This window comes from Nomascus leucogenys, chromosome 2 (assembly GCF_006542625.1).
Source record: "Nomascus leucogenys isolate Asia chromosome 2, Asia_NLE_v1, whole genome shotgun sequence".
Taxonomy (NCBI): Eukaryota; Metazoa; Chordata; class Mammalia; order Primates; family Hylobatidae; genus Nomascus; species Nomascus leucogenys.
This window is the reverse complement of record NC_044382.1, coordinates 28,602,071-28,619,531: the sequence shown is the minus strand read 5'-3', so window position 1 is coordinate 28,619,531 and position 17,461 is coordinate 28,602,071. Positions and strand designations below refer to the sequence as shown.

The window sequence follows — 17,461 nt, the reverse complement described above, 5'->3', positions numbered from 1 at the left end:
AGAAATGGCTGCCCCTGTTTCTTGCCCAGGGGTCAGCTGCTGAGGGGGAGTACCATGCTACGGGTTGCCCATGAGAAATGCTGTTGGAAGACCAAGTTGAGGGGGAAAGTGGAAGCTGGGCTGGGGCAGTGGAGGACTCCGAGACCCTGGGTCAGCAGAGCAACTCTTTCCGGCCAGGCCTTGGGGATGGGACCAGCTTGGCTGTGCCTGTAGCTGGGCTCCTTCCCTGGGCACCCGAGCTAGAAACTTAAAGGAAGTGTGGACCGGTGCTAGGGGGAGGCTGGCCTTTGGCTGCAAGTCCTGGTTGAGAGAAAAGATTCCAGTCATGTCCTTTGCAGCAGCATGGTGCAGCTGAAGGCCATTATCCTAAGCAAATTAACACAGGAACAGAAAACCTACATACCGCATGTTCTCACTTAAAAGTGGGAGCTAAATATTGAGTATGCATGGGCATAAAGATGGCACCAACAGACACTGGGGGCTACTAGAGCGGGGAGGGTGGAAGCGGGCAAGGGTTGAAAAACTATGGGTGCTATGCTCAGTACCAGGTGATGGGATCCATATTCCAAAGCTCAGCATGACGAGACATACCCATGCAACAAACCTGTACATCTACCCCCTGAATCAAAAATAAAATGTTCACATTTTTAAAGAGAGAGACAGAGAGAAAGCTTCCAACTAACCATCAGGAAGAACTTCTAGCTGGTAGTTAGGGAGAAAAGACTGCAATTAGAAATGAGAAGGAACTAACTTCCAGGCTCTGATTCGGGAGGGCGGACTACAGGTGAACATCAGAACCTCTGTGTTATAGCTTGGGAGAGTCTGAAATGGGACACGGGGAGAAGAACTTCCCAAGCCTCTGAGGATCCAAATCCTGCCCGTGGGTGCCTTCCCAGCCCAAAAGACAGCGACAGGGCAAGGAGGGGATTCTTCAACCTCTCCCGGCCACTTCCATCTCTAGGAGCCTCTGTGGCCAAGACTGTTTTTTCTCACCACTTCTTGTTCCTCTGTCCCTCTGCAGCTGGGCTGAGTCAGCCCCTCCCTGCTCCCAGCTGGGCAGGGGGCACTGTTGAAAGGGAGGGGATCAAGGAGAAAGAGGTTTGGCTGGATTCTCAGATCTCTGAATCCTAGGCTCCTATTCCTGGAAGCTGACCAAGCTGCCTTCTGCCTGCCTCAGGAACCCTCCCCTGCCCCTGCTGGGCCTGTGAACCTCCCAGGGCACCTGTGCCATCCCTGGAAAGGGCTCATGGGCATCTACCCAGAGGCAGCCTCTCTTCCAAAGAACTATGAGTAAGAGATCAAGAGGTGGGGATGGGCAAGGCTTCCTGAGAAGGGTGGAAGTAATTGTCATAATGGCAGCGAGTTCTTCCTGAGAGTGCCGCGCTGGGCTAGATGCTTGAAGCACAACACCCCATTGATTCCCTGCAATGGGCCTAAGCCCCAGGCCCACCCCCGACTTCTTCCCTTCCTCCCATCCTCCCCAACAAAGGGGGCATGGAGACAAAGTCCCGGTCCCTTCCCCATCTAGGCCTGCTGGTTCTGGGTCAGTGGATGTTCTCCATCCCAGGAAGGTAGAGATCTGAACAATTCCCAGTGGAATCTTTGAGGACCCTCCTATCCCTCCCTCAGAGCTCAGTACCAGCCCCCAGAATCGTAGTCTTTCCAGCAGCCTCCCTGGACCCTCCCTTCCCTGCTGCCTCAGCCATTTCCCTGTGCACCTCCTCCTCCAGGGGAGCCTGCTGACTCCTGCCCTTTTCTCTTCCCCCACGGCCCCCCTTGTGGTCACTCTGGAGGACATAAAGGTGATGACTCAGCCCTGAGGCAGAACAAACCCTCCCCACAGACAGGCCACTTCTTTCCCCAGGCCTGGGCAATGAGGAGAGGCTGGGCTGAGTCCCCAGTGAAGGGACAGTGAAGGCACCTCGGCCTGGAGCTAAAGGGTCTGTGAATGGGTGTAGGGGAGGAGGGTAGCTGCAAGTCTTCTCGCAGCCTTGCGTGGGCTCCAGGGGCAGCTGAATTTCCTGGACAGGAAGGGTGGAGGTGACATGTTCCAAAAATGGTCCCGTGGAGAGGAGATACAGAGTTCCTAAACCACAGCCAAGGGGGCTGGCCAGCCCAAGGCAGAAAGGGCCGCAGGGGGCCCCAGGCCCTTCTCTGGAATCTCTGCATGGCTGTCCTGGCAGCTCTGTGGGCACTGCAAGGCAGTTTTCAGTTCCATGTAAGGAAGAACTTTGCAAAAATTGGAGCTGCTCAGAGAAGGAACGGGTGGCCCCGAGAGTGAGTAAGGTCCTGTCCCTGGAGGTGGGTGGGCTGGGCCAAACAACTGCTTTGGGTGTGTAGTCAAGGAGATGATGCCCAACCTCAGACCTCCCCCTCCTTCCACCATCCCAAGATGCATGAGCTAACTCTGGTTCCCCAACGAACTTCCTCCTGGGACAAGAGCATGCAACTCCCATCACGGAGACTGTCTCGTCCAGCACCCCGCTCAGTCCTCTATGTGCATTGTGGTACGGAATCCCTCACAACAGGCTGTTAATGATCCATTTTACAAATCCAGGAGACTTAGACACACCAACTTCCCCATCATCCCATAGCCAGAGCTTGGCAGAGGCAGGATTTGGACCCAGATTCACCGAAGTCCAAGTTTCTGGTTCTTAAACTAGACCACCAGTGGGCTCTTGGCATGTTAGAGGAGGAGAGGCTGTTAAAGAGCACCCAGACCCATGGTACAAGAGGGGAAACTAAGGCCCAGAGAGGACAGCGAGTCAGCTGAGGTTACATGGCAAAACAGTGTCAGAGCTGGACCTAGACCCCGAGGACTTGACTGGGGCTGCCCTCAGAGTGGCCTTCTCATGCGGGGTGCTGGCAGGAGTAGAGAGCCCGATCCATGTGCCCCTGGGGCTCCCGTAACATCCCTCCCACCCTGATCACTTCAAGCCCTCTTCTCACAAAAGCCCCAAGGGGGTGTGGGGAAGAAAAGGTAGCCAAGGGGACACAAGATGGGTCATTCAGCCCTTGATCACACCAGTCCCTTGTTCAAACCCACTGACGGCCTTGGACGGACATGGTGGGGTCCAACTATTCAGACCCTCAACCCCACCCTGGTCTTCCCCTCACCTGCCCCTCTGCACACTCTGCCCTCTCCCCCAGAGATACCCTTTCCCTTAGTCTCATCTCCCTGCTGCATCCCTCATCCTCCAAAGCCCGTCCCACCAATGCCAAGCCACCTCCTCCAGGCAGTCTCCCTTACCCACCAGCCTGAAAAGTCCCTCCACCTCTGAACTCCACAGCCCTCCGGCCTGGTCCTCTCAGCTTCTGATCACATTGCACATGGTCTTTGTGTGGGCAGGCAGGCAGTGGAGGCCATGGGCTCTAAGGACAGAAGCCCCTGGGGCCCAGTGCCAACCATGTCCCTCAGCCCTTTGGGGTTTTTTTTTTTTTTTTTTAACCTTGCTGAGCCTCAGCTTCCTGATGGGTAAGATAACTGACTAGTATACTTCCTGCCTCCAGCTTCTTGTGAGGGTAAAATAAGATGAGTCAATGTTTCACATAATGATTGGGACATGCTTTGGAGTGAGTCCTCCTTCAGGGTTAAAAACCAGACTCTGCCTTTGACCAGCTGTAGACAAGGACAACTGTCCCAACCTCTCAGAACCTCAGTTTACAACTCTGTAAAATGGGCTAATGCTAGCTGCATACAATGGTTGCTGAGGGCATTAAGTGAAATGATGCAGGTAACATGCTACAGAAAAATGCCCCTCAAATCACTATCATATACTGAGCGGGCAGTGACAGGAAGCACACTATATGCAACATGCACTAAATTGTGGCTTTGGCTAATAGGACAGTAACATGAAATAATGAAGAGGATGATGGTTACAGGCCCTCGTCTTCACTAGACCACGTGCTTCTTAGGGCAGGGCTCAGGCCTGGCCCAGGGGATACCATGCTTGTATGTCCATTTCCTCTGCCCCGTGGTGGGTGCCGGGACACCCCCGGGCCGAGACAGGCTCCCAGGGCTGTGCTGCTGCAGAATGCCATTCCTCTCCTCATAGCCTCTCACTCTATAGTTTATGCCGTTGCTTTCATGGCTTTGGTTTTTTGAGCTGGGATCTGGCTGTATCACCCATGCTGGTCCCTAACTCCTGGGCTCAAGCGATCCCCCTGCCCCAACCTCCCAAGTAGCTGGGATTACAGGTGTGCCCTTGCTTTCATGGCTATTTGATTAGCACCTGTCTCTCACACTAGACAGTAAACCCTATGAAGGCAGAGCTTCAGAGGCCACCCAGCAGCCGGCTCATGTTGGCACACAGTAGGCACCCACTAAAGAGCTGTTAGCTGATGGACTGACTGAGGAGGAGTAAGGGTGAATCCACGCAGCCTGGGGGTACTGTCCAAATCTGGCTCACTCGGGCGCGTGGCAGCCCCACTCCGCTCCGGCTCACCTGCTTATACTTGTACAATAGCAGCAGGAGCAGCAGCAGCAGCAAGGCCATGACGGACATGCAGGCGACCACCACCGGTGTGAAGAGGAACTCATCCGGGGGATGCGTGCGGGCTCCTGGAAGGCGTGAAGCAAAGCAGTGAGCAGGCAGGGGTGCCTCCGTGCCCCCTCCCTGAGGTCAGGCCTGCACACTGCCTGGAACACAGTGGGTGCTCAATAAATGCTTGTTGACTGAATGAAGCATCCCCCACTGGAAGCCTCTGGGGCCTCTCCTGCAGACCCTCCCCAAGAGAAAGGCAGAGAGGACGGCCTCTTCAGCTCTGCTCATGCCCAGCCCCAAACCCTGTCCAGAGTCACAGCCTCCTGTGGCTGGGGGTAGAGAGCCTCTGGGGTCATGCAGTCTCACCGTCTGCCAGTGCAAGAAACCTCTCTGCAGCAGCCTGGCCTGGTGCTCAGCCATGGCTTGCATGCACACTCCCAGTGACAGGAGGTGATGAGCATGCACTACACCTCCAGGAAGCTCGTTCAGAAAGGCCTTCTGGAGGTCACACTGCAACCTTCCTCTCCTGCATTTCCCCTGCAGCTTCCCCACATGCCCTTTGGAATCATACAGCCCTTCTGAGGGTCTAGCAAGCCAGGCTTGTGGCCCCTGGGTCTCCTCTTCCCAGAATCTATAATCCTAGTGATGTTTTGGAGGACATAATTTCCACTTCCTTGCTCAGATCAATAACTTAGATCTGCAGTCAAATTTCACCTGTGCCACTTAGGAGGTGTGTGACATTGAGCCTAGGGAAAATTATATTTATTTCCTAGATTTGTAGGAGTTAATCGAGATAATCCCTGTAAAGAGCTTAACACAGTGCCTGGCGCAGCAGAAGCCTTGAACAAAATGTTGGCTTTATTATAATATACAACCTCCAGCAGTAAGACCCAGCATGGCCACAGGCACCTGCATGCAGCTGGACCCTGGTAGCAGCAGTTGCTCTAAGGCCAGCAGCTGGGGACATGAGTGACCACCTCTGAGCCAGGCAGGTGCCAGAGCCTGGTTGTCAAAAGCCTGAGGATGCTGTGGACCTCTGAGAATCACAGAACTAGCTGGTAAGGAGGCTTTATGTAAAGCAGAGAGGCAGGCTGTGTTGTGCACAGGGCCGGGCATCATCCCCCGGGGCAGCCTCTTGCACAGCAACCTCAAATGTATAGACTGTGTCTGGAGCAAGAGCGAGAGTTGGAGAAGGCCATCCTGAGCTGGCCCTGAGCTGGAGATGGACGGACTGTTTCCTTGCTCGTTGCCTGCCTCCCTCATCAGCCTCTAAGCTCTGGGGAGGCACTGCTTCCCTGCATAGGGCACGTCCCTGGCACACGGTGCATAATTCCTGCACATACTTGTGAATAAATGCATGAGTTAGAGTGCAGAGATAAGAGTAGGGGCCAGTTCCTTCAGGCTGCTTTCTCTCTGCTTTCTCAGAGACTGCCCCATCCTACTGCTTCGGGAGACCTGCCAGGCAGGAGGGGCTTGGACTGGCCCAGAGAGGTGGACCTTGGCATTGCTAGGATCTGCTCCAAAGGTGGATCTGACCCCAGCTCCCTTGGTGGGGGTTGGGGGAGGAGCCGCCTAAAGGAGCGGGGGTGGGCGGGGGGTGGGGTGCGGGTGCGAAGGCTCCCACTCACCTGCAGAGATGGGTATGAAGGCCCAGGAGCCACTCCCCACGCTGTTGTGGGCCCTGCACTCGTAGGTTTGGTTGTGCTCTAAGGTCTCAACGGTCAGCAGGCTCTGCACCGTCACCTTGTGGAAGGGCGCCTGGCTCAGGACCTCAGGGTATGGGTCATCCCAGACCTGTAGCACTTGGGCCTCATCACACCTGGAAAAAGCAGAATGTGGCTCAGAGCTTCAGGGTCCCCAGCGCCAGCATGTCCCTCCCACTCACAGGGTTCCCAGCCCCTGTGCCCAGGTGAGGGAGGTGAGTGCAGCCCACTTACCTATCAGTGTGGCCACTGCACTGCAGCCATGTCACGTTGGGCTGGGGGTACCCAGAGGCAGCACACAAAAGGGTGCCAGAGCCATTGATGAAGGTCCATATGACACTTACCTCTGGAGGGTCTAAGGAAGAAAGGAGGAGGCCCCAAGTCACATTCTCCCCACCACCTCCCAATCTCCCAGTACCTCCTTCCCTGTGCCCTGCTGCAGTCAACCCCATCCCCCCAGGCAGTCCCAGGGCCTCCACCACAGGCGGCGCTCCGCCCCAGCACTCACATCGAAGGGTGAGCTCAAACGTCAGAGCTCTCCAGCCTCCTGGGTTTCTGGCCAGGAAGGAGTAGCGGCCAGCCTCAGAGGGCTTCAGGCGGGGCAGAGAGAGGGTGAAGGTGTGCCTGCAGGAGAGAATCAGGTGGTCTTGGTGAGCCCCAGCCTAGTATGGCCCCTACCAGGATTGCAGTCAGATAACAGCCTTAAAGGGGTTTATTTTATTTTTGGTAAAATATCCAGGGCCCAACGGCCTTGGGTAAGCCAGGTACTCAGGCAGGGTGCCATTGAGACATACAAAAACCACCAATCCCATTTCCTTAGTTGGTTTTCTTATCTGAAAGTGCTTTTTTCCTGAGGTTTAATAAAGGTGGTGTCTTCGAGGTGCTGGGAGGCATATCACAGGTCTCCTATGTTGGCCACTGTCACTGGACTAAGCTTTCACGAAAGCTGCAATCCCTGCTGAAAATCCCTAAAGTGCCAACCTTGCCAAGAGGGACTGAGAAAGAGACAAGAGGCAGGATGTAGGGCCCTGGGTTCTAAGCCATGTTGCTGCAGAGACTGGGGTTCAAGTCCTGGTGCTGCCATTTCTTGGCTGTGTGACCTTAGACAAGTACTTAACCTCACTGATCCCTCACTTCCTTTGCTGTGAGAGCGATATCGATGGTTATTAATTCACAGGCTTGGCCTGAGGACTAAAGGGCTTTTTTAGGGTGCTTGACACAGAAGTCGACTCTTTGTGGGCACTCAATTTAATGGTACCCTTTATTACAGAAAAGGCCCGGGAGCAAAAACAATAAAAATCATCTTCGGCTGATTTTGGGAAATTTTTTGTTTTATTCTTTCTTTAATCTCTATTTTACAATTTGTCCATAATGAACATGTGTTGTTTAGGTAATAAATACATTTTTTAAAAAGTCCCCCAGTTCGCTGTCAAAATAAATAAAATTTTAAAAATTATAGCGAATGGCCAGTTCTTGCTTGGGAAATGTCTGCAGCTACTACTGGACTAAAATCTATGGTATTCAGAGAGCAGTCTCATCCAGCCAGGCGGGTGCCAGAGCCTGGTTGTCAAAAGCCTGAGGATGCTGTGGACCTCTGAGAATCACAGAACTAGCTGGTAAGGAGCCTTTATGTAAAGCAGAGAGGCATCCTGTGTTGTGCACAGGGCCGGGCATCATCCCCCGGGGCATGTAGAAGCCCTCTGTCTAGGTCACTTCTTGAGATAACTAATCCCTTTAACTAAAAATAATTTGACTTTTTTGGATAATTGAAAGTCACCATTATGAACAACCCATCACATGAACTAAAATTCTGTGGCTGTTTGGTGTCCAGGCTTGTCTGCCTTGTGCTGAATGGGCCCAGACTACTGTGTTTTAGGGGATCTTGTGTTCCTTTCCTCAATGTCTCTGTGGCTTATGGACCCATTAAGCCCATCCATGGACCAACCCCCTCCAAAGGGCCTACAGATTCCAGATTCAGAACTTCTGCTTTAAATGAGAGGAAGACAGAGACCTGGCCAGAAAGGACCAGAAGGGAACTGAGAGGAGGAAGATGAGGACAAGAAAGCATCCTTGTTGCTTCTGACAATTGACAAGCAAGATTCTGGGAATCAATGAGGTTTGGGCTTCCAGAGCTGGAACAAGAATCCCAAAGAGTTTTGGAGTTGTCTAAAGGATCCACACAGGGGTGACAAACAGATCTCTCACGAGCCAACTATGCTGGAAATACTGCCTGGGGCCTGTGCTGAGGAGGACTCTGAGGCCGCATCTACACTCTGCAGAAGAGAGTTGCAGAAAAATGAATGAGAGTGAGTGTGGCATGCACACCACGTATTTGCTGCCCTTAATCAAGCTGTACTGTCTCTTTCTGAAAGGGCTGGGTATGAATGATTTAGTCCAGGCACAATGGCTCACACCTGTAATCCTAGCACCTTGGGAGGCCGAGGCAGGCAGATCACCTGAGGTCAGGAGTTCGAGACCAGCCTGGCCAACATGGGGAAACCCTGTCTCTACTAAAAATACAAAAATTAGCCGGGTATGGTGGTGGGCATCTGTAATCCCAGCTACTTGGGAGGCTGAGGCAGGAGAATCACTTGAACCCAGGAGGCCGAGGTTGCAGTGAGCTGAGATTGTGCCATTGCACTCTAGCCTGGGCAACAAGAGCAAAACTCCATCTAAAAAAAAAAAAAAAAAAGAAAGAACTATTTTAATATTTTAATACCTGAGTTAATACCTGGTATACCTGGTATGAGTGTTCCTCTTAGGGACAAAGTTTTCTTATTTAGAACCTACCTGCTTAAGCCACTTTGGATGAGAAAGCAAGACCCCAAGAACACAGTTCATAGGCAGACAGGAAAAAGATTTCTAAAATGTGTGTGGAATACACAGGATTGTGGGAGTGGGGAGATGGAAGACGACGGGGTGTGGAGTTATTATAGATTCCACTTCATGGGAAGAGTTTTGAGCTTACAGAGAAGAGCAGCCAGTGAGAAATTCTCGGGGCTGGGTGATCACAATCCCTTAAAGAACATTTCATGTATCTGTGACTGTGATCTTAATTCCCTCTTCCCCTCCCTCCAAGCTTTTGTATGTAGCAGATAACTTGTGCAGTCATTATCAGGAGTGTATCTATGAGTGGGGCTGTTTTCTGCATTTAGATTGGCACCAAGAGAGGAAAATGAATGAGGCTGAGGGTTCTTGAGGGACCATGAATGAGAATGCACACTCCCAAGAAATGGTAGAATCCTTGGGTGGGGCATTGACTATCCCAAGGATGTGGGATGGAGAGGTAAGTCAGTTTCATCTAGATCTCAAACACAGATGACCAATATTGGGATTACATGAAGTCAGGGAAAGTGAAACCCAGAAAGGGGCAGAGACTTGCTCAAGGTCATACAGCAAGGTTGGGACATGAGCCAAGTGTCCTGATGCTTGCTGATGCATACCCCATCTGGTTGTCGGGCTGTGTAGACGGGAGCTGATAAGTGGTACCTGTATGTGTCCTTGGTGGTAGCATTAGCAAGCTTGGGCTCAGGCTGGTGGTCAGAAAAGGGTCCCAGGTAGGTCCAGTTAAAACCTTGCAGGCCTGGGTAGGCCTCCACCATGACTTTGAGGTTGAGCCCCTCCCCCACGGTCACCTCCTGGATGAGGTTCTGCTCAGAGCTCAAGTTCAAGTAGGCACTCTCTGGAAAGCAGAACACACAAGCATCTGGCATTAGTGAGAAGATGTCCTTGTTTATTTGTCCATTTTGTCATCCACCCATTAATCCAGTCCCTGAGCAGCTATGTCACAGGTACATAGTCCCCACTACCCAAGGCAGGTCCTCTGACACCCCTCTTCTCACCGCCCCCTTCAGAATCCCTGCATCAAAACTTTTCTCACTGAGGCCCTAGGAGAACCTGGGCAAATTCCTATCCCCATTTGCGCCTCCATCTCCTTATTTGTGTAATGAAAAGATTGAATATATCTGTGATTTTCCAAGTTTTGAAAAATTTTTGGCAGCAAGAAAACACACACACATATGCACACACAATTTCACATGTCCTCATCCATTTCCCCTTCTTCTGGTCATAAGTCAGTCAATGCGGCCTCCAAATATAGCTCTGGAGTAGGTGTGTAACCCAGGCCAATCAATGAGGGTACTCTGTCCCCTCTGGCCCAGTGATTGGTTTGAGTTACCATGAATCCATGAGTCCATAACACTCAATTCCATGATTTTTGTTAAGACTTTGGGAAAAGAGAAGCCCTCATTTTGCTGGTGTTGCTAGGTCAGATACTACAAGGCGGATAGTCAGAGTCCTACAAGGGGAAAGCCTTCCTGGCAGAGCTGAGAGTTGGGGAGTCATAGATTCTTTTTTTTTTTTTTGAGATGGAGTCTTGCTCTGTCCCCCAGGCTGGAGTGCAGTGGTGCAATCTCGGCTCACTGCAAGCTCCGCCTCCTGGGTTCACGCCATTCTCCTGCCTCAGCCTCCCAAGTAGCTGGGACTACAGGCGCCTGCCACCACGCCCGGCTAATTTTTTGTATTTTTATTAGAGACGGGGTTTCACCGTGTTAGCCAGGATGGTCTCCATCTCCTGACCTCGTGATCCACCCGCCTCGGCCTCCCAAAGTGCTGGGATTACAGGCTTGAGCCACCACACCCGGCCATGGGAGTCATAGATTCTTTCCAGCATCAGCTGAACACCTGGATCCAAGTGTTCCTGAAGCTGATATCCATGAGCTTTTTAGCTATAAGGAAAAAAAAAATCCTTTTAATTAAGCCAGTTTGAGTTGGTTTCTATTACTTGTATCTGAAAGAGTCCTGACTAGTTTTTTTTTTTTTTTTTTTTTTTTTTTGAGACAGAGTCTCGCTCTGTCATCCAGGCTGGAGTGCAGTGGCACAGTCTCTGCTCACTGCAACCTCCGCCTCCCAGGTTCAAGCGATTCTCCTGCCTCAGCCTCCCGAGTAGCTGGGACTACAGGTGCATGCCACCACGCCCAGCTACTAACTAGTTTCTCCTAATGAAATTTTGCACAAACTGCAATCCAGCTGCTCTTGTTGAATCTCGGGCAAAGGAATTGTGGCAAGAACCCCAATTCACTCAGCCTCTCCATGCCTGTCATGGTAGCCCCTGACATGCCTTCTTAAAACCTCAGGGCTCTGCCACAAGCCCTGGAGTAGATGATTTCTAAGAGCTCCTCTCCTTACTCTATTCTGTCTAAAAATCTGAAATTCACCCTTCTACAATGATATATGTATACTCAAAAGCCCCCTATGACATCCCATTGCCTCCATTATTCAGCTTGGCATTCCAGGCTCTCCTCAATCAAATCAGGTCTCACTGTGCTCATCCAGCCACCTCCCCTCTTCCTTCCTACACACACACACACACACAAACACACACACACACACACACTCAACACTCCACCCATCTGGGTCTCCTAACATCCCTGAACACACCATAGTCATTCCAACCTTGGAGGTTTTGCTCAAGCAATTTCCTCCACCAGAAATCTCATCCTCCTCCTTTTCATTATAGAGGCCCCTTTATCCTTTAAGACTCACCCCGATGAGGGAGTCTCTACTCAGTGCTCCAGGACACAGGAACCTCTCACTCCACTCGACTGTTGCTGCCCTTCCAGACTACACACTCATTAGGCACCACATCTGCACTGCTTCATGCATCTGGTTCTCCCTCCAGGTAGCTTTCTTCTCTCTCCAACTAGTCTGTGAGCTTTTGGGGGCAAGGCTTTTCTCTTCTTCTCTGTCTCTCTCAACAATCCATCTATTATTCATCCATCCATTTGTCCATTCATCCATCCAAACACCAACAACTTCCTGCTACCTTCACCACTACCACTCTAGTCCACCCACCATTAGCTCCAGCCTGGACCACTGCGGTAGCCTCCTCCTTTCATCTCCCTGCCTCCATCCTTGTCTCCCTACAGACAGTACTCAACAACACCCAAGAAAGCTCTGTTAATTCTTATTACATCCAACCCCACCATGTCACTCATCTGCTCAAACCCTCCCACAGCTCCCCATCTCTCTCAGGAGAAAAAGCCCAAGTTTTTACAGTGGCCTCCAAGGCCCTGTGGGATCTACCACCTTCCCACTTTAGCTCTCTGACCTCATCTGAAACCACTTTTTTTCTCACTCTCTCCCCGCAGCCACACTGGCCCACTTGTCCCCTGAACACGGCAAGCACAGTCCTGCTGCAGGATGGAGCTCCCTTCTCCAAAATGGCCACATGGCTTGTTCCTTCAGCAATTTAAGTCTTTGCTCAAATATCAGCTTTCCAGTGAGATCTTCCTTGGTGAACACCCTATGTGAAGCTGCAAATGCTATATAATTTGTTTTTTAATAATTTGCTTGGCTCATTGCTTGCCCACTCCCAGCTAGAGCACACACTTCATGAGGTCGGGGGTTGTTGTATCTGTTTCGTTTGCAGCTGTATCCTCGATGTCTAGAACAGTGTCTGGCCCAAAGTGTGAATGAACATAAACATTTATTGAGTGACGACTGTATGCCTGTACTAGGAAGCAGACAGGATTAGAAGCCGTAACTGAATTCTTGTGCTTTTGCTCTTCTTCCCCTTTACCCTGCCAAAGCTCCCAGTGCAGATTGGGGTCCACAGCAGATCTCACGATCTGCCACAAGTCTAGTGCCTTGCACATACTCTAGGGGTGGTGATGCTCATGATTCTCATGCTCCTCGCCACCTCCATCTCCCATAACATTCAACACATGAGGCACGGCCAGACCTAAATGTCTCAGAGCCTGCTCCCACTCTGATGAGCTCCTGCCTTGCTTGAGGGTCTGAGTCCAGTGACTGCCACTGCCTGCACCCAATCACCATAGCCAGAGACCTGGAGGTCATCCTTATCTCCTTTCTCTTCCTCACCCCTGCATCTCAGACTCTTCTACACACCACTGGCCATCTTCAGCCTATTCTCCAGCCTCCAGGTTCCCACCCAACCCACGTGGTGCCAGACTGAGCCTCCTCAGATACTATCTCTTAGTGCACACTTGGACAGCATTTCCTGGTCAGATCCTGTTCTAAGTACTTCCTATCTATCTACCGTCTATCTATGAAGGGAGTTACTGTTAATATCTTCATTTTACAGGTAGGAAAACTGAGACACAGGGGGCTTAGCAACCTGCTAGTCCTTGGCAGACTCGGGTTGGAGCACTGCCCTGGAGTGTGTGCTCCTGACAACCACGCAGTGCCTCCTCTGTGCAATCTGACCCCATCACTCTCCTCTTTACAATGACCTCCCAATAGGTTAAGATGCAGTTATTCTCTCTCACTTTAAGATACCTTTACCTCCGGCTTCTGCTGCCTCCTCTGCTCCCCTGTGGCCACTCCTCACACCACTCCACATCCCAGCTATTGTCAAGTTCTTTCAGTGTTCCAAATGATCTATGCTCTCTTTGCCTTTGAGCCTTGCATATGTTCCTCCCTCTGCCAGAAGCGCTGTTCCCCTTCCTTTCCCACCCTTCTGCCTGGCCAACCCACCTTCATTCTTCCCATCCCAGTTTAGAGGCCACCTTCTCGAAGCCTGGGTTGGGGGGGACTCCTCAGTGTTCCCAGGACACCTTGTGCTTCCCGCATAATCACTGGGTGATCATTGTCTTTTCACGTGTCCATAAAGGAATGCATGAAAGAATGAACAAATGAAGTCCAGTAGGGAGCTACTGGACCCCAATCCCCAAACAAACAAAAAATGGCACTAAGGTGCACCCAATGCAGCCATGCACTGTAAGAGCTCCAAGGTGGGAGAGAGATCCCAGGAGAGGGTAAGGGAAAGCTCCTGGAGAGTGGCTCCTTAGCCAAGCCTTAGATAAACAAACTCCAGCAGAGATATCCTCAGCAGGTCTCCTTCCCTGACATCAGCTTCCTCCTCAAAACCCTTCTGCTCACGCTCCTGCAGGATCCCTACCGACCGTCCACCACCACCCTGATGCTTACCTACCACCCGGAAGAACATGGAGGTGGAGTGCTTGCCCTGCACGTTGCTGGCCATGCAGGAGTAGTTGCCGGCATGTTGGAAATCTACTTGATCGAGGCTGAGGGTCAGGACTTTTTGGTAACGGTTATTATGAAAGTCAGATTGTTGAGGGATTGCGAGCTGTAGCCGGAAGGAATGGAGATGTTATACCAAGGTAGTTTAGGGATTAGAAGAATCTGCGTTCCAATCCTCAGCCTTTAAGGATTACCGTCTGCCTTTCCTCTGAGCCTGTTTCTTCACTTGTAAAATGGGACTAATACTGGCTCCCTGCCCCTAAAACTGTAGTGAGGAGTAAATGAGATATGCATGCAAGTGGCTTAGGGCTGTGCCTGGAACACGGCAGGCACAGTGGGAAAGGAGGGGGCTCTTAGAGGCAGCCCAGCGTGATTCCCTCCTGGAATCCTCCCTCCTCCTCCCTCTCTCCCAAAGTCTTTCTGAAATAGCTGTTATATTCCTGGGCTTCAAAGGTGGCCTAGGAAACCCTTGCTAAATCAGAAGTGAGCTCACCTCTGGCTTTCGTCTAAAGGCTGGGGCAAAGGCCATGTGTCAACGTGATAGAGAACCACCTCCCTCCACCCACCCCCACAAAGTTCAGCGGCACAAGCATGAGTCCTGGTTCTGCGTCAGCTACTGACTGGGAGTGAGATCTCAGGCAAGTCTGCACCCCTCTCTGGAGTCTGAGCTGTGCCTTCAGCTAAGACAGCCAGTTTGGAGTGGGGGGCCCAGGACTCCACCGTGGGAAACCTGGTGTGCTGGGAGGATGGCCGGACTTCACCTTGTGATCCTCAGGGACTGACCTTGGTGTTGTCGTGTTGGAGGAAGACATCAAAGTTAACATCTACGTTGCTGGCTGAGCACACGATCTGGGCAGCTTCCCCTCGAATCCGCACCAGCTCCGCAGGCGCCAGTGTCAAGGCTGGGGGCCCTGGGATGACTGAGACCGGGGGAGAGACCCCTGAACACCCCGGCTCCCTGAACATGATAGAGCTATTGCTCTCCTCCCTGCCATGGGCCACGTCACACTGGCCAGGTCCCCACCACTGCCCCATCCCAAATCCTGGGAGGCAGCCTTGATGCTCCTAGTACCCCCACTGCAAGGCCTGTCCTAAAGAGACCTTGGAAAGTCTACTTTCTCCATCACCTCTACCCCTCCCCAGTCCCATCACCATTCTCCACCCTGGACTTCTGCACCAGCCTCCCCAGAGACCTCCCTGCCTCCCTCCGAGCCCCCTACACCTGGATTCTTCACCAAAGTGACCGCTTACAAATATAAATGGGACCATGCCTCTCTCCTCTGTAAACATTTGGGGCTTCCCGTTACTCTCAGAAAAGAAGTCAAAGTCCTTCCACACCCCAACCTGTTTCTGAACGCCCTGACAACCTCACCACTTGTTCACTGCACTGCAGCCTGCTGGACCTCTTTCCTACCACAGGGCCTTTGCACCCACCTTTCCCTCCTGGAATGCCTGTCCTCCCACACTTCAAATGGGAGGCTGTTCTCGTCCTTCAGATCTTTAGCTCAAAAATTCCTCAGCAAGGCCTCTGTGACCAGCTGATATGAATTAGCCTCCCCAGCACCTCCATGCCCTCCACTCCCCAGCTTGGTTTCTTGCTCATCACATTTGTATTTACTTTCTATTTAATAGTTAGACTCTAGTCGAATGTCAAATCCATGACAGGAATATTCCAGCAGCCAGCAAGATGCCTGACACACAGTAGGCCTTGAATTCATATTTATGCCCATTGCTGCTGTTGAAAGATAATCTAATCCAGATTCCTAAGGCCCAGGGACATGAAAGGACTCACCCAAGGTCCCTGAGGGAGCTCAAGGCAGAATTAGGGCCCAGGACCTTTGGCTCTTGGCCAGCCCAGGGCTCTGCAGGATGAAATGCCAGGAAAGAGCCCTAATGGCCTCCTCTGCCCACACAGCTGTGGTCCTTTGACCTCCTGGGCAGGTTTAGTGGCCTCAGATCCCAGGGGCATTGAGCTAGCTGCTTCACTCTGACCCTGGCCCTCGTTACAGGGACTGATTGCTGTCTCAAGCCCAGGTCCTCAGCCTGGGGCCCTGCTTGCTCTCACCAGTCCTCCCAGAAACCAGAATCCTGCCTGCCATCCCAGCAGGGTGAGACTCCACCTCCACTGTTACCTGGCCACCACGAGAACCATCACCCGCACCCACCATCTCCTCCCTGCCTCTTGGCTCAGCATCCCTCCTGCACGTGCCCAGCACCTGGCCTTAGGCAGGCCCCGAGTGGGAAATCCATGTCTGAGGCTGAGCTTCAGTCCTCTTTCCACACCTAGAACATTCAGAGCCTATCCCCACCTCACCACTTGGTACTCACTGTCCCCCCTGCTGAAGCAGATCTTTGCACAGCCACCTCCTTCACGTCATTCAGATTTCCACTCTAATAAAGTGTTTCCTTCTCAGTGAGGCTCCCCCGCCCCACACTCTCCTTATTCGGCTACCCTGTTGAATGTTTTTTTTTGTAGCATGTCTAATAACCTGAGATGACCTTGCCCACTGAGTTATTTGCTCACATGTGGTTTGTCTCCCTGCCCCGACACCTTGTCAGACCTGCCCCATAGATGATCGTGGAACCACTGAAGGGAAGAAGTGAAAGAAAGAAGACATCTCACTACCCCCCATCACACCCAGTCCCCAGTCACCACCCATGTGGCCGCCGGCTCTCTGTCCCCACTCTTCAGGCCTGGCCATCGGTCCCCATGCCCCACGCACCTTTCTGCACTTTCAGCCGGATGCTGATGGACATCACCTTCCTGCCACCCATCAGGGCACTGCATTGATAGTCCTGGCTCTGAATGAACTTGGCCCTGTGGATGGTGAAGCCATGCCAGGGTGAGAAGGAGTAGTTGGTATGGCGCATGAGGGGCCGGCCACGCACACGCACCAGCGAGACGCCTGCTTCCAGCACCGGGTCTGTGAGCAGACAGGGCAGCAGTGCGTCCTGGTCCTCGAACACAATGACCTCCTCTGCTAGCACGTTCCAGGGCCGGGCAGGGTCTAGAGTAGAGGAGGGCACAGGGTTACAACTGCCCTCCCTCCATTGGGCCAAGGGGTACCTGGACATAGGTGACAGGGAAGCTCAGAGAGGCTGATCATTCATCTGAGGTCACACCATGCCAGGACAGTTCAGAGGATGCTTCAGCGTGATGGCTCCAGAGTGAGACGCACCTGGGCTCCAGTCTAGTCCCACTATGTGAGGCTGCATGACCTTGGACAACCTCCCTGCACTTCTAGAAAATGCATCAACATAGACCGACTT

The 17,461-nt window shown here is 52.2% G+C and overlaps 1 protein-coding gene across 2 annotated transcripts in view; it reads right to left on the bottom strand.

The window, feature by feature from the left end:
- Nucleotides 1–17,461, bottom strand: part of CSF1R (colony stimulating factor 1 receptor) — a 37,613-nt gene that overhangs the window by 13,834 nt on the left and 6,318 nt on the right. For both annotated transcript variants that reach the window (XM_030826660.1, XM_030826671.1), the window contains exons 3-10: nt 16,915–17,199; nt 14,975–15,111; nt 14,138–14,297; nt 9,677–9,869; nt 6,696–6,811; nt 6,422–6,542; nt 6,113–6,303; nt 4,446–4,561 (exon numbers count right to left, since the gene is read on the bottom strand). In XM_030826660.1, coding sequence (XP_030682520.1) covers nt 4,446–4,561; nt 6,113–6,303; nt 6,422–6,542; nt 6,696–6,811; nt 9,677–9,869; nt 14,138–14,297; nt 14,975–15,111; nt 16,915–17,199 — 1,319 coding nt within the window. The remainder of the gene's footprint in view (nt 1–4,445; nt 4,562–6,112; nt 6,304–6,421; nt 6,543–6,695; nt 6,812–9,676; nt 9,870–14,137; nt 14,298–14,974; nt 15,112–16,914; nt 17,200–17,461) is intronic.